This window comes from Neovison vison, chromosome 14 (genome assembly GCF_020171115.1).
Source record: "Neovison vison isolate M4711 chromosome 14, ASM_NN_V1, whole genome shotgun sequence".
Classification (NCBI taxonomy): domain Eukaryota; kingdom Metazoa; phylum Chordata; class Mammalia; order Carnivora; family Mustelidae; genus Neogale; species Neogale vison.
Genome location: NC_058104.1, coordinates 533,028 through 549,932, shown reverse-complemented (window position 1 = coordinate 549,932; position 16,905 = coordinate 533,028). Strand labels below are relative to the sequence as shown.

The 16,905-nt window shown below is 60.0% G+C and overlaps 2 protein-coding genes across 4 annotated transcripts in view; one reads left to right on the top strand and one right to left on the bottom strand.

The window, feature by feature from the left end:
- IFT140 (intraflagellar transport 140) overlaps nt 1-16,905 on the bottom strand; it is a 71,595-nt gene that overhangs the window by 15,703 nt on the left and 38,987 nt on the right. The window lies entirely within an intron of this gene.
- Nucleotides 802-15,566, top strand: TMEM204 (transmembrane protein 204). The gene is made up of 3 exons (XM_044233627.1): nt 802-1,617; nt 5,720-5,875; nt 14,835-15,566. The coding sequence occupies exons 1-3, from the start codon at nt 1,338-1,340 to the stop codon at nt 15,077-15,079; spliced, it is 681 nt and encodes a 226-aa protein (XP_044089562.1). The 5' UTR covers nt 802-1,337; the 3' UTR covers nt 15,080-15,566.

Below are 16,905 nucleotides of genomic sequence, written 5' to 3'. Positions count from 1 at the left end.
GGCATCTCAGACGGTCAGCACCGCCCCTGACCTGCGTGTCCGCACGTGCAAAAGGGACTGAGCTCCCTCATCGGGACACACAGTCAGCACAATCACAACCCAGGCCACAAACCCCAGTCCCTCCGCCCTCAGACCTTGCTGGGGGACCTGCACTGCGGGTCCAGGACCTGCCCCCCGCACCTCCCTCCAGGACCACGCTCTGGCCTGCCGGTTCTGTGGGTATGGGCCCCGATACGCCCATCTGGGTGGCAAGTGGGGGCCTCTATACTGTGCCCGGCCATGTTGTCCACTGTCCATGAACCCCTGTGACAAGCGCAGGCCCCGGGGCACCTACATGCCGGGGGAACCACGAGATGGCTGTGGGTGACCGGCCACCCATGCCCTGCCCACCCAGGTCCCCAGCCCAGGGCAGGTCTCCAGGTCCCCCATGGGGACCACCTGCCTCCGTGGCTGCTGTGGAGTACCTGAGCGCGGGGCTGGTGGGGTGTGAGACAGATAGGTGGGACCATGGGTCTGCTCTGGGCAGGCACCCCGGTCTTCCCTTTAGGAAAGGAAGGTGGGGAGGGCAGGGGAGGAGGGTCCCGGAGCAGGAGCTGAGAAGGCCGCCCTGCTTTCCTATCAGGAAACACATCCTGTTAGTGTCTGGCTGCCGTGGCCTGGCTGCTATTTGTTGCAGTTGGCTACGCCCTCCAACCAGCTCACAAAAAACAGCCTCAAAAACAACCATTTCCTCTCTGCGGAGTGGCGGTGGGGGGGCGGTGGGGGGCCGCACGCGCGCACACACACAGACACACACGCACACGCACTTCCCCGCCGCAGGCGTGCTGCCTTCCAGGACTAGCTGTTTCACGGCGGAGGCACGGGGCAGGGTCGCACACGGCGAGAGGCGGAACGGCTCCCGGCACAGCTAGCCCCAGCCCTGCTCCGAGCCTGGCTGCTGGCTCCGCTGTGTGGAGCTGGTTCTCAGGAGTGAGGCGGGACAGACCCCCACGTTGCCGCCCACCTCTCCCGTTTCTTGTGGGAAGAAGAGGCCTTGCCTCCCAGGAAGACGGCGCACGCACGACTCTGGACTCTCGCGGGTGCCCCGGCTTCCCCCCAAGGATGGGCCGAGAGGCCGGCTGCAGCTCAGGCGTGGCCCTGCTCCAGGTGCAGGAGGGAGGGTAAGGAGGGCCCGAGGTGAGCTCACTGCACCTGTCACACGGGCCTTCCCCATGCTTCGAAGAATGAGCGCTGATGTCCTCTAGCAGCCCCTAGCTGGTCTCAGCTCTCCCTGGCCACAGCAGCTGAGCGGGGCTGGGACTTTCTTCACAACCGGCGGACAGCACCAGCAGTCAGCGATGACTGTCCAGAAACTGGTGGCCACGGCAGTGCTGGTGGCTCTGGTCTCCCTTGTCCTCAACAACGTGGCGGCCTTCACCCCCAACTGGGTGTACCAGACGCTGGAGGACGGACGCAAGCGGAGCGTGGGGCTGTGGAAGTCCTGCTGGCTGGTGGACAGGGCCCGGGGAGGACCGAGTGCCGGGCTGCGTCCGGGGCAGACAGACTCACGGGACTGTGAAGCTGTGGGCTGGGGCTCTGAGGCGGCAGGCTTCCAGGAGGCTCGAGGCACCGTCAAACGTAAGTCTGCTTATCTTTGTGCCTCCTTTATAGGGCAATCAGGACCTGTGAGCTCTGATGGCTCAAGGTGGGCATGGGGCGTGCGTTTGGTGATGGGCAACCCGGGGGAGCCCCGAGCTCTGAACCCACCCTCCTGGTGGGGCCCACACCTGCCCTGGCTCCTCGAGAACAGAATTCTTCCTGCGAGGAGGTGGGGATTTTCTCTGCCTCCACGCACGGGGAAAGGGCAGACACATTAACCAGATCAAAAGGGACCCACTTTTCTTGGTGGAAAATACACCTTGTTAGGGAGTAAAATAAACAAGGAGCTTAAAAACACGTGGCTGAGTTCTGACTTCATTCCACAGCTGTCGGGGTCATTGAGGCAGGACTTCTGGGAGACCAGCCACAGGGACAGAGAAGGGGTTCCCGGCCATGGCTCTTGAGAGGAGAGTCCCTTGCTGTCTTGTCCTGACCCTGGCTGGTCGCTGGCAGTGGGGTCTGTTTACTGCTCTGGAAGGTGGGGAGTGGACTTTGACCGTGGGGTCAGGTCCAAGTGTGTGGGTGGGAAGGCTCACAATGAGACATTGGTCACCTAATGTGTCATCTATGAGGTCACAGCCGCTGACAGGCAGAGGTCTCCCGAGTTGACTCTTCGAAGCTGTTGACGAGGGTCTCACTCACAGACGGGCAGGAGGCAGAGCTCGCTCTCTTGAGAGCACGAGGCCTTGGCTGGGCCTTTGCTAACTGCTCTGCATCCGACAAGTCCTCAAGGAGCACAGGTGAGGAGCTCTGTGCTTGGGGTACAAATGTCCCCACCTGCCACGTGCTTGGAGCCCTGGTACTTGAGGAAGTGCAGCAGGGGTGGCATCCAAGTCCACAAAGAGATGGAGGCTGCAAGAGACACGTGCTCAGCCGAGGTCCCTTGGCGGGGAGGACAACCCCAGTCTGCCCACTCAGAGCCCCTTGCCACACAGCCTGGGGTTCTGTCAGCCCCTCCCACCTCCCTGACGCACAGGACTTTCAAACTTTTCCACAGACTCTCGGAATTCAGTGCAGCTGACCTCGGGTCCCAGGGGACTCGCTGGGTCCTGGGGCTGTCCTGAGGAGTCATGCGAGACAGTGACCCTGCGGCTCTAGTGTGGGCTCTGCGCCGCCCGGCCCACAGAGCACTCCCAGTCTGGGCTGAAGGGTCGAGCAGGTGCCCTCCCTGGGCATCCATAACTTCTGCGGCCTTGCCGAGGCCAGGAGGGTACACGGGGTGGGGATGTGCTCTGCCTCCAGACCCCCTGCCCACCTGGCCAGCTGCCTGTTGTCCCTCCCTGACTTGATAAGCTCTTTGTGCAACTTCTACAACAGCCTCGCTGCTGGTAACGCATCTGTGGCAGCTGAGCCTTAACCTCTGAGCACCAGTGTGTGCCCCAAGCCAGGGAGACACCACGGAAGGTTCTTGTGAGGGACGCTGAGTCCCTGATGCACTCCTCACCGGGTCCGTGTGCTCGGGCTGCAGGGCGGCTGGAGGCTCATCTGCGAGCAGCCTCCCAGCACCTGGTTTCCGAGTTCCCAGGCTCAGGGCCCCAGGGAACACCCCGGCCCCTGTGCACCGCCACCGCGCTGGGTGCAGGGATGGGGGAGGAAGGGGCTGCTGGCGCCACGCTCAGCACCGAGCGCCCGCAGGCTCCGCAGTCATCCCGATCTGGGAGAGTCTGGTATTGGTGGCTGCAGGCCTGACTTGATCTGTCCCCAGCTCCCCGTCTCAGGTGCGAGAGTCAGGCCATCCTAGAGACTCTACACATTGCGGCAGGTGGGGGAGCCATGGTGGCAGCTCAGGGATGGGCGTCATGCTCGTCTGCTCTGCTCCCAGGGTCCTGGCAACACCCTGCAGAGCCCGGAGTCCAAGACACCCGTGTTCATGGGGCACATGTGGTGAGGTGGCCCCACCTGACGTCCTGGACTCGGTCAGGGAACCATGTGCAGGGTTCTTGAGTGACATGGCACGTGGGGCCCTGTCCTCCAGAACCGGGGGCTCTTCCTTCCCTCCACCTCGCTGGGCTGTGTGCGGCGGTCGTGATGGTTATCCCTGCTCGGGGGGCTTTCCTCACTGGAAGAAGCGGTGGGGACTTGGCAGGGATGAGTCCTGGTCAGACTTGTTCTCCGGGTGTTTCTTGTCGTTCCAGATTCCAGACATTGTCAGGACCCTAACCTCCTTTTCTAAAGCGAGGAAGGGGTGAGTAGGCATGCGGTTAAACCTGGGGCACCCTGCCCAGAGGGGTCACCGCTCTCTGACCCCAGCGGGTGAGGAGTCTCACCACAGAGGCAGACAGAGGGTGCTGAGGCCGGGGTGCGATGGTGTGCGTCACGCTCGGACCGGCCACAGACAGTCCTGCCACGTCCTTGCGGGGTGCCACTGCCCAGGCTACGCACATGGTGATGACAGCCCGTCAAACACCAGCGCCCTGTGCGCCCCTCCCCACTTGAAGGTCCCCTCCAGGTGGCTGGCGGACAGAGTGTCGCCTGCAAGGCAAACTTTTCAGGCAGGTGGCGGGTCTGCGGGCCGTCACTACTGTATCCCTCCCCCTCCCACATTTCCACATCCACAAGGCCAGAGGTTGATGGGGTAAGGATGCCACGGGGGGCCGTGGGTGGCTAGGGTGTGCTGTTTGAGCTGTGCGCTTGGCGCCCCAGGAAGGACAAAGAGCTGGGTGGAGAGCGCAGGAGGGCCGGCCGCTCCCCTCCGTGCAAGTGTGCACCACAGACTCCTTGCCCGGCGCGCGAGGCTGTGCTGGGGAAGCCCACAGTCCCCTGGGCTGGCTCTGAACCCGAGTGCCCACTGTGTTTACCGCCCGTCATCTCTGAGGTCACACCACCTCCCAGATCCGAGCACCTCTGAGGGTAGAACCTCTGCGTGGTCACGTGCTGGTAAAACTAACTGCGACGAACACAGGGCGTGAAGACCCCAGAAGAGCACGTGAAAAGCAGGGCCTCCGTGGGGAGGCAGGTCGGCCAGTCTTCAGCACACAGGAAGGGCCGGCCTGGAGCCCGATCTGTCCTGATGGCAGGACCAGTCTGGCGTCTGGCACACATATGTGGCCACTGGTCAGGCTGGCTGTGCCGTGGGTTCCGCCGTGGAGACTCTGTGGGCAGCCAGGAAGGTTCAGGCAAATTGGCCTGAAGCCTGGCTCTCAGCCTGAGCAGCGACCTCTGGCCTGGGGAGGCGAGGAAATGTGGGTGCTGGTGCCTCTCCACCAGGCCCCACTGCCGCCCCGGCGCCAGCAGCCCGCACTCGCCAGGCCCCGCCGTTGGCACCCCAGGTGCTTACTGACTCAGAGGAGTGTGAGGGTTTCTAGCAATGGTAGGGACACTGTGCAGTTGCCCTCATGAGCAGAGCATGTGCCCCCAGCCCCGGCAAGAGAGTGGCATTGGGGAGAAAAGTCAGAGGGTAGAACTGGCCGCGCTCACCGTCCACGTGGCTCATCTATACCGCCAGCCAGGGCAGAAGCAGCTGCTGATTCAGCGATTTAGCAAGATGAGGAAGCTCGATGGGTGGGGGCTGTCATCCTCCAGCAGCCCCTCTGCCCTCAGGGCCACCCTGACTTCCCAGCGGCCAGGTCTCTGCTGCTATGGCCCTGCCCGTGTCTGTGCTGGCCTCAAGGAAAGGCCTGGAATCTGCAGGGGACAGGAGCCCTCAGCCTCCAACAGACAACGGGGAGGAGGAAGCCGCTCGACACGTGATGGGGAGGGGCAGCCGGACCTGGGGCGGGCAGAGGCCTAACGTCTCAGCTCGCTCCGGGCTCTCAGGCGCTAAATACAAAGGCCACCTGCCCACCTGTGGGCCACAGTCACAGACACAGTGGCAGGCTGGGGCCTGGTGGGGCAGGGCCGGGACAGCCACGGTCCTCTCTGCTCTTAGGGCAGGGGCATCGTGGGGGAGGGGCCTGACTTCCCAGGGGGCGTGATCCTGCCTACGCGCGGAAGCTGTGTCCCTCCGTGGACCTCTTGTGACAGCGCATGGGAGCTAGAGCGCGAGGGGCCAGGGATGGCAGGTCGGTGAGGCCCTGGGAGCAGACAGAGGTGGGAGCCAGTCCGAGCCAACCACCTGTTTTGTTTCCTGTCCTTCTCACAGTGCAGTTCGACATGATGCGCGCCTGCAACCTGGTGGCCACAGCTGCGCTCGCCGCGGGACAGCTCACCTTCGCCTTGGGGCTGACAGGCCTGCCCCTGATGTCGTCTGAGTCACAGTGCTGGGAGGAGGCCATGGCTGCCGCGTTCCAGCTGGCGAGTGAGTACCCCGGGCCCCGGGCAGGCAGGGCGGCCGCACTCTCAGCCGTGTGGGGCTGGCGGGCCCGCTGCGGTCCTCTCACATCCCCGCGAACCCCGTGGGTCCCCCTCCCACCTCTCGCTGTGGGCAGAAGCGAGACAGAAACACAGGGGAGGGCGCTGAGGTTGCACGAGCACCGTTGTGTGTTTCCGGCTGCCCCCAGGCTCCCGCACTCTCCTGCTGTGAGAAGGGGCTCTGGGGGCGGGCACTCGAGGCTCCCGGTCTGGCTCTCTGAAGTGTGCGACATCTGCTCCTTTCTGTGCCCGTCTGCAGCCAGCGTGGCTGGTGGCCTGGGCTGAAGCCCCTCCTGTGATGACGCGGCAGCCGCAGGCTGCCTCCTCTGCCGCTTCCCCCACTAAAGCCACGTGATCGGGGAGGTCAGCAGAGCACGAGGCTCTGGCCAGGCCCATCTACACACTCCGTGACCTGCGCAGCTTCCGGGGACCCGGCCGGGCCAGTGGCGGGCTCTCCCTCCTGAGCAGCACAAAGTGCCAAGGACACTTTCACACCTGAGCACACGCCCTATCGTGGCTCTCACACCCAACAGCCCCTGCCCCCAACAGGAGTGAGACTGCTGCAGGGTGAACAGAGAAAGGACACGGGCACACCCAAGGTCCTGAAAGGCTGAGAATGGTGGCAGCAGCGGGGTAAACAGGACAGGGCTGTTTCGGGAAGTTGTGCATAAGTGGCCATGGAAGCCACAGAAGCTCTCCACGTGACCCCACGGAGCAGAGGGACTTCTTTGCTGGCTTCCCCCCACCCCGCCTCGCCTCCTTCTCCCCAGGTCAGGTTTAATGAGTGTGGACACCTGGGGATGTTCACGTTTTCTGCTGCCCACTGGGGAACATCTGAGCGGAGGGCCTGCGGAAGTATGACGTGCGCCGGGGAGTGGGGACGTGATGAGCCGACCCAGCTGCCTCTCCCGCCGGTGGAGAGCGGCGGCACGCCCCAGCACCGAAGGTACAGTTCCAGGAGCCCCAGTAAAGACATGGCAGGAAGTCCGAAGTGAATCACTCTGGGAATAATGGCCCCCGGCCCTTATCTTTCTGGAGAATGAGGCTGACAGACTGGCAGGAATTCACATGCTGGAAAGTGACCTGGGTGGGAATCAGGAATTGGAAACAGGCCTTCCTGTGCCTTTTAATAGAAGGCGGGTGGTCCTGGACCAGTCACTTCCCCACAGCCGGGTCATCTGCAGGGCCCAGGAATGGCAAGGGCTGACCAGGCGGTTTCCAGGGAAGAGTAGCTCTGGGGCTGAGGCAGTTGGCCATGTGCCTTAGCCCTGTCACCTGTGATCCATGGGAACTGGGGCTGGTACCTCTGTCTGTCCCCACCAGGCTGGTCTTGAGAAGCAAAGAGATGGGTGAGATGGGATCTCTGACACCCCCGGCCTCCTTCCCTTGTCCATGGAGCTGGGTAAAAACACGGACGTCCCAGAGGACAGTGACCGTTCAGAAAAATCACTCCTCTGCCCTCTGCTGACCTTAGGGCCATAAGGCAGAAATGGGGTCCTCGGCCTCACTGAGGCTGCCCACTTCTATCGCATGGGCTTATCTGAAACTCCATCCCTTCCAGAAGGAAGTGGAAGATTAGGAACAGATATCCAGGCACTGAAGAAATGAACAGAACAGCTCTTGATCCTGAAAGTAACTCCTTGCAGGAGAACAAACGGGCCATGGCATTTCTTACTTAGAGTTATTGGGAGAGAGAGCATGGCTTTGGCTTCAAATGGACACCTTACTTGCGGCGAGCCCTCATTCCAGAACAAGACAGTGTTGCTTCCAAATCACACATGTGTTGAACAAGTGGAGACTGGGGAGCCCAGTGAAGGAAATGTGAGCTGTCTGGCAGCATCCCCAGGCACCCTGGGGCCTGTCCTGGCCGTGGGACAGGGGTGCTCTCTCCTGTTGGTCCCCACATTGGTGCTGGCTCCACTCACAGACCATCAGACCTGCAAAGGCTGCCGGAAAAAGCCAGGAGCACAGGCTCTGCAGGCTTCTCCCCGAGGCGTCCCACCATCACTCCCACAGGTCTGTTTTGCCCAAAAAGGAAATGCACTTGGCCGTGTTTAGACTTGTTTCATTGACAAACAGTACAGAATGCAGCCGCGTGTCTTTCTTCCACCATGCTGCTAATTTTAGAGTTAGGTTTTTTCCTGTGCTCCGGTCTGCTTTAAACAGTCAGGGAGAGACTGAAGGGCGCCGGGATATCCTGTCCCAGGAGGGGAAATGCCTGCTGGTACCTGTTATGCAAGCGAACCTTCAGTCCCCAGCGCGGGGGCCGGAGGGTGGGCAGCAGGGCGAGAAGGTGCTGACGAATTCATGGGGAGGCCGGACAAGCTGGACTCCCCGCCCGCCCGCCCGCCCGCCGCCCTTCCTGTCCGGGCACCCGGCCCTGCTCCTCACACCTGCTCCTCCGAGGGACCCTGTCATAGGGACACACGAGGCCCTGAAGCTGTTGTTCTCAGACCAGTCACTGCCAGCCATTCCACCTGCTGTATTCCGCCCTTGTCCACGCAGTCACACGCACTAGTTTCCAACTTCATTGCACAATCTTCCAAGTATAATTTTAATTTACCTCAAAGTTGAAAAAACCATATTCTGTCCCTATTCCACCTCCACGAACTGATCATCCCAGTGCAACCCCGATTTTCCCTGTGACGATGTCAGGACCGTAGGGGTGGGCAGAGGAGCCCGGAGGATCTGTGATGAGGACCTGCCTGGCGCTGACCGACGGGCTAATCCCCATGCGCGCGTGCACACAGCCCCCTCCTGCAGCCTTGCACCCGTCCGGGCTCCTGGAGGCTGGTTCTGCAGACCCGTCCTCTGGCCTTTCTTCTCCTGCTCTGGCCGATGGCTGCTTGTGCGAGTCTACTCTCCCTGCTGCATGAACAAAGGCACACAGCCATCCTGGCGTGATTACCGCGGATGCTACATTACACACAGAGTGACACCTGGAGCACCGCAGGCCACCGAGAGCGGAATCGGCAGGCAGCACGCCCGGCGGGACCCGTGGGGTGAGGCTCCTTCACTGTCCCTGGAGCGTCTAGGTGCCATGTCAAGTTCTGAGGCCCCAGATGGCCCACCTTGCCCCTACGCTCCTGGGCAGCTGTGCAGCTGACGCCAACCTGCCGCTGGGACCGTCCTGACTTCCCGCTGTGGGCCTGCTGGGGACGCCACACTGCCCTGCGGTCAGAGCGGGGCACGCCCTGCCGCACCTGGAGTCCGTGCCGGAGCCCCACCAGCAGACCTGAGGACTGCCCTGGCCGGTGGGGCCCAAATTTCCTAAGGTGGCCATCCTGTGGCTCTTTGGTGCTCAAAGTCCTGGGCCCTGGCTGCCGGCTGTACACGACTGATTGGCCAAGCTGGGTCCCAGGCGAAGATTTTTAGTATATGTGCTGCCGAAGTGAGTACCCAGGTGAAGATTTTTAGATGGGACAATCTGACAGCTCTTCCGGGCTCCTCCGCTGGCCCAGCTCCGCGTCTGCAGAACTCTGGTCTGGGCTCCCTTCAGTCATGTGAGCGACACTGCAGCGTGCTCAGACTTCTGGTTCTTCTGCAAGCCTGATCGCCACCGCTAACAGGTTTAATTCAAGTACAAACGTTTAGTTCAAACGCAGACTTGCAGAGGCCTCCGCTCTGTGCTGTGCTCTGACTGCCTCCGAGATGGCACCGGGCTCTCCTTGGGAACCGTCTCCAGTGAGTCCTCACCTCCTGTGGGGACGCTGCCCGGCGGGCCTGAGCTCACGTCCCCCTCCCAAGTGAGCGAACGCACAGGTGCAGCTTGGGCCCTTAGCCCTCGGTCACAGTCACTTGCACCTCAGGGTGCCGCCCCGCACGCACGTCCTACGGCTGGTGGACTTGCCCACCCACTAGCCCGCACCTGGCCCGGCCCTCCTCCTGACACAAAGCCTTCCCACCTCGTGGGATGACCGAGGGAGCAGAATCACTGCGGAAGCCCCAGGGCTCCGCGTCTCTGGCTTCTGGAAATCTTAACATTTCTTCTTACGCTGGCAAACTCTACGGATGCCCTAAGCAGTCTTTGCCCCTGAGAACGCTTGTGCTATCGGGCCTCATGGGCCAGTGGACTGGGAAGTGGCAGCTGTCTTGGCATCTCCTGAGCCAGTGGGGTTCTGCTGTTGCCACAGGCTCCGGGACCTTCTCAGAGGAATATACAACTTCCTGTTTTTCACAGTAAGGCAGTGCCCGGCTCCATCTGGACAACGTGCATTTCTGTCTCTGGCACCTGCTTCCCCGGCGCCGGTCCGCACCCAGGCCGCGCCCCACGTTTTCACCTCACATCCATGTCCTCCAGGCTGCCCGGAGTGGCAGAACGTCAGGCGCCATGTAGGAGCTCAGTTCCATGAAAACAGGACCAGATCCGCTGTACGTTTAGCTTTTCCTTGCCCAGAATCCCTGCCTCTGGGGAGGAACAAGTGGATCCCATCATGTCACTGCTCACAGATGCTGGGACACCCCAACCACGGCCATGCCCGGAGGCGGGCCACGTGCGAGTCCACTCTGTGGATGGTCTCTCTGGAAGCCGTCGCAGGTGTCATGCAAGGCAGGTCTGCTGTGGGAAGGTTCAGGGTTCAGCCCCATGGTCTCTCCTTCTACCATCTGCACGTGCTTGACCGTCACTCCAGCAGGAAGGCCCTGTGACAGGCACTGAACCCTCGGAAGCGGGCAGGAAGGAAGCGAGAGGGAAGGGACACGCTGCGGGCTGAGCCATGATTCACAGCGCCCGCGTGGCCTGCTCACAGGAAGGGGCTGTTTGCTTTGGAAACAGAAATCCATGAGGATGGGACTAACCCCACATGTAGAATTCGAGCTGTTTGCTCAAACTCTCCACTTGCGTTTCTTTCTGGACAAACACGAACATCACTGGGAAGTCTTGGGCGAAAAGTCTCTGGGACAATTCTGAGGGGGTCTGCACAGCAGGGCCTGCCAGAGATGGGGGGCCCAAGGCTTAAGGCCAGCCTAAACTGGGTCTACTCCCAGAGCCCTCGCCTCTCCCCCAGCAGAAGATTTCATGAAGCAAACAGCAAGCAGGATTTCAGAAGAATGTCTACGTGATGGCAGTTACCCAGCATCAAGGCGGAGGCTGGAGGTGGCCGGCGAGGCCACGTGCCTGTCCATGTCCCTGCGGCTTTTCACTGCTGACATGTGGCACACACGGCAGATCTCTGCGTGCCGTGTGTCTGTGCAGTTCGTGCCACCCGCAGTGGCCCGGGTGGGGTCCACCCATCCCTGCGCCAGACCAACATCACATCCACTGCAGCTCAGGCTCTTCTGGAAGTTCTGAGCCTGGGCCACTGTTCTAGCAGCTTCCTCGTATCCTCCTGGTCAGGAAAGCCTCCTTCTACATTCGTTTTTCTTAACGCTGGGGAACCAAGCCCTTTTCCTTACTATATGTGTTCTAAGTTGAACTGAAACCAAGTAAAAGCCAACATGGGTCTTTACGCAGAGTAAGTCACATACATGTGGATTCTTCAAGTCTTTTATCACGTGAGGATACAGAACTAGACTTCCGTTCCCACTCTGCCTGGAGAGAAGAGCCAAGTGAGGGGCAGCCTGTGAGGCTGGAGACTCGAGACGTACTGTCCGCAGGGCTGCAGACCCACTGGGGCTGCTCCTGCTGGGACTTCACAGTGCTCTGGACAGACAGACTCCCTCCAACTCTGTCCGTCCGGCTCCGCGTTGATACTGATCCATCACCTCGCAGGGCGTGGGGAGTGAGGCTCAGCTTGTTCGTGCCTCTGTGAGTTCACGTTCTCTAGCCCACCGACCCGCCCCGGAGTGCCCTTTCTTTCATCTTTAATATACAAATCTGACTCTCCACACAGAAGTAGCTCCACGCTCTGGGTTTGTGTGCATTGCAGGCAACAGAGCCAAATATGATGGAGAATGGGATAAACAGACGAAGACAGTGACAAAGTACTAATCCACCCTGTGTTCAAAGACAGACGCATACACGACACCGACCTCAAGAAAACAAGCAACAAGGAAGTTAAGAAACCCTGTGGTGCTGACCAGTATAGATAGGACAGAGTCCCACATCTTGCCCTGTGATCCAGCCCCCGCATGGGCCCGAGAGACCCTTGCCACTCAGGGACGGGACGGCGCGGCGGCGCGGTGTGGGGTTCCGGAGGCCGGCGGCTGCTCTGTGCATCACTTTGTCGCTGGTCCCATGAGTTACTACTTTCACTGCCTGGAGTCGAGTGTCCATACACGGGGGCCTCTTGGTGTCAACGGCCCAGCCAACACCACTGTCTGGCAGGGTCTATGCGGGCCTGTCCCCACTACCCTGTGCTCACCACATAGGACCGGGGTGACTCAGTTACCTGGAGCCCCACGCTGTGGGGATAAACTTCATCTGCATCCCTGGAAGAAGAAAGCCATCTCCCCTAGGACAAGGGAAGCATGCCTCCGCCGAGCGCACACGACAGGCCCTCCTGTGGAGCGCGGGCCATGCTGCGGAGCACACGCATGTGCAAACTACAGGACGGCGTGGGAACCAGCATCCTGCGGCGGCTCCAACCCCAAGTGACGAAATCATGGCGAACAAGCCCTTGTCCCCCTGATGGGCTTGGTCACCGTAAAGTTTCCCCGGAGCCCACAGTGCATTCAGTTCCGCACACAGGGTCTCCGTGGGCTTGCCTCTGTACTCTGCCCCCACACCTCCCACGCAGCCAGTGGTGCTGCAACACCGGAGCTCAGGCCGCCCGTTGGGCGTTTCAAATGTTTCTGCAACCAGAGCAACCCCGCACGGTGCTTGGCAAAGGGCGAACACAGACTTGGACCACGGCAGCCGTCGCGGGGAGTTCCCTCCCGCCACGCTGGCCTCCACCGCCACCCTGCTGGCACCACCCTCTCTGCTCGGCCTGACTCCCTGCCTGAAGGCTCCCACCAGCCTCACCGCGAACACCTGTCCCCCAGCCAGCACCGCCTCGCTGTGACCTCAGGCACTGGCCACACACTAGCTGCCTCTCCTGTCATCCCCGCCCACCCCGTCCTGCTGAGTCCTGTTGAAACATGCCAAACAAGCTCCCTTGCCTGGCAAAAAATGTCCAAAGACGCAGAAACATGAGGGGACACAAGAAGCACTGTCATTTTCATGGCACAAAATGCACTCCCAGTCCTTTCTGCAGGAAGGCAAACCTTGGTGCCACAGAACTGTGAGTAAGGGACACACTCCTTCCTCACTGTGAGAGAGAGATGCCAGAAGTTTCTTTCTATCAGTGTGCACAGCAAAGAGAATGCATTATTTTTAACAGAAAGGAAGTATCTAGAAGCATTCTGCATATAAAGAGCTCCACAAAGTGCTGCAGAGAACCAGCACAGAGATCAGTCACCGCCACGGTCCTCTGGCATGTGACTGAGGGGGACAAATGTTTCCTCCGTACTTTCTGGAAGGTACAGCAGCAATAAGGCCGAACTGCCTGTGCTCGGGAGAGCTCAGGCCTGCCCCTGCCCCTCGCCCTGCACTAATTTACAAGTTTCCAGAACCAGGAGCTGGCACTACCGCGGCTCAGCTCTGGGGCCATAGGGGTCGTGCATGATCTGGTTTCCTGAGGAAAGCAGGGGAGGCTGTGGGGAACAGAGGGACCAGCATGAACAGACAGACGGATGTCACAGCACCGGGCAGGGGGAGGGACTGCAGTGGGAGGCTGGCCTGGCCAGAGCCCAGGGCAGGGGACAGAGACTAGTCCAGGAGGGGCTAGAGGGTTCCATCCGGACCACTGTGAGAGACTGTCCTTGTCAGGCACTTTGGGTTCCAGGAAACAGCTCCCCCCAGCTCACCACCATGGAAGGTAGGGTACTGCTGGAAAAGACGAGCTTGGGAGCTGCCTGGGCCCCTGCCACCGCCTGGGCCCCTCACCCCAGCAAGACGCAGCCCCCACTCAGCACTGTTCTGCCTTCCTGCCTCATCTGCCTCATCCGGCCCCTCCCAGGCAGCAGCACAGCACGGCCTCTCCTCTGTCCCTGTTGGGGCTCCCAGCCCAGACTCAGCCCTGAGCTCTAGCAGACATCAGTGCCCGATTATCCCGGCCGACAGGTCCCAGGCAGGGAACGCTGGTTCTCCTACTGCGAGAACTGACAAGCTGTGAGAGGAAGTGACACCGACAGCGTCAGGTCCGCATGGGGCTCTGTCCACAGTCAGGAGAGAAGGCTGGTGGGGGAAGTGAGCAGGAGGAGGGGTGTGGGGGTGCATGGGCACCTGCAGGACCAGGTGCAGGGTGTAGAGGCGAGGGGAGGCAACAGCAGAATGGGCCGTGTCTGCAGGCCTGTCCGCAGTCCCCGACCCCACCGCGGATCACACGGGCATGGGGCATCCCGAGTTCCGGAGTTTGAAGAAAACCTCTAGCTCCTCTAGAAGCGAACACAGAGAACAAGAAAACCGCTAACACAGGACTAAGTTAGTCACCGACGTGAGCTGTTCCTGGAGACGACTTAGACAGCTTCTGCGTCTCCCTTCACTTGAATGAATGAAGCGCTTCTGCGAGCTGGCGAGGGGCTCGGCAGAGGAGAGGCTGGCTCTGTTGGGGGGCGAGGGCCAGGCGGCAGCAGCGTTACCTCCACAGGCAGGGTGGCTGGGACGTGGCCCAGCCCTGGAGACCAAAGGACGCGTGCGTGGGGACCAGGCTGCTTTCTCGGGGAGCCCCCCCAAGCATTAAGTAGACACGCATTGTCCCTCTGCAGCGCTCCAAAGGTCACAGAAGTGCACAGAGGCCGACAGAGCAGCTCGACACTGAAGGGCCACTCATGACTCGGGCTCTCACCCCGAGGCGGACGCAGCGGGGAGGAAGGGGGAGGTGGGGGAGAGCAGGGCGCTGCGCTCTTGTGGGGCTCCACAGCCCATTTCCAGTCTTCTTCTGGCTCTGAGTAAGGCTGTCTCAACACTTCTCTCTTGGTTGCAGGTTTCGTCCTGGTCATTGGGCTGGTGACATTCTACAGAATCGGCCCATACACCAACCTGTCCTGGTCTTGCTATCTGAACATCGGCGCCTGCCTTCTGGCCACCCTGGCAGCTGCCATGCTCATCTGGAACATTCTTCACAGGAGAGAGGACTGCATCGGGCCCCGGGTGATTGTCATCAGCCGCTCCCTGACAGCGCGGTTCCGTCGCGGGCTGGACAACGAGTACGTGGAGTCGCCGTGCTGAGCCCGGGACTCTGTTGCTGTGACTAGACGGTGTGGGAGCCCAAGGGCTGTCTGTGCGGGTGATGCGCGGGGTTTGCTATATATACATGTGCGATACCCGGCTACGTTTACTACGTCATATATACGTATATTGTGCGGTAATATACCGCCTGCGCCCCCTCCTTCTGACGCACCCACGACTCGGCTTCACTTCTGCGCACGCTCCCAGGAGGAGACCGCGGCCAACGTGCACAGACGGTGGCGGCCAGCTCACTCGGCACCTTGGCCTAGGATTAATTTATTCTGTGTCTGCTGAGGAGCGGGTCCTCGGTCGTAGTTACTGTGGTAAAGCAGGATACCCGGGAAGATTTTCTGGAAGGGTCTGTGGTCTTCCTCGAGTGCCTCAATTTACAACCAGACGGTTATGGGCTTTCTGACAGGACTGTGTTCCACATGCCTGTTTTGCTCCTGATTATTTTTTTAAGTTAAAATAAAATGCAAACTTCCCACCACTGTGTAAAACTTGTGTTTTATCCGCTGTGCTGCCACGTGGGTGAAAAGAAGTTGGTCGATTTTTCTGTCATTTTTGTGGGTTGGCGGCAAGAGAAGGCTTGAAACGTTTTCAGAACCTGGCGGGAACACAGCTGTGGGCCCTTACCCACACCTCCGTTCAACCGAGTCTCCGAGTCACAGATCGAGCATTGTGGCTGTGAGACGGCAGACCAACAATTGGCAGAGTAAGAGGGAAAAAAGGTCTATTTGTTTAAAAGACAATTCACAGAGATTGCTTTAGGTTTTTCCCTACAAAAATCTTCATCCTAGCTTCAGCCAGATGCCGGGTGGGCTACCGATGGCCTTGACAATATCACACCGATTCCAAACAACCCCAGTCCTACATCTGGGCGAGGTGAATCCGCGCTAACACCAGGCGGAACAGAAAACATCAAAGGGCTACATGGAAGGGGTTCAGGCCTGGCGCCACCCCCGAGAGCCCCAGACTGGCTGACCACACCTGCAAGGGCCATCTGCCACCCGCACCTTCCCCGGGCTCTCCCTGGACACTGCACTGCTTGACCCCGCGCCACCTGGTGGCAGTGATTCCTACGACACGGACATGGGGCCGTGGGTAGCACGCAGAGCCGGGTCCGCCCCAGGTCAGCTGGCTGCCTCCCCAACTTGGGGCTGCCTCCCGCTAAGAAACGTTAGGCCTTGCTGCTTTTGACCTTCCAGAGAGTGTGGAGATCAGTGTGTGGTTCGTCTCCAGGAAGAACGAACAGCGGATTGGGGTTGGTGCTTTAGAAAACATAAAGCAGGGGCACCTGCGGGGCTCAGTCAGTTAAGCGTCTGCCTTTGGCTAAGGTCATGATCTCAGGGTCCCAGGATGGAGTCCCGCATCAGGTTCCTTGTTTGGCGGGAAGCTGGCTTCCCCCCTTCCCCCCCTCCTCTTGCTCTCTCTCCCCTTGCTCTTGCTCTCAAATAAATAAAATCTTTAAAAAACCAAAAAGAGCAATTGAGAATGACCAAAAAAGCATCTATCGCCTGACAATTTATAATTAACTCATCACACACTGTAGAAATAACCAGGTCATGTCTGATACCAGCACACTCATGGCAACACTCAAGTCTGACCTTCCTCGAACCTCTGAGCTCCTGTCTACAAAGGACTCCCCTCGACCCCAAATCACATGCTAAAAATAATAGTCTTCCAAAAAAATAATAAAATATTTAAGATCTACAGCTTCACTATATTACACATACAACCATGTAAGGGTATGTGGAAGTATTCAAGTTGACCTTGTGGTCGATCACGGTCTGTGACTGTGTTTATATTAAATGACAGGTGACCAG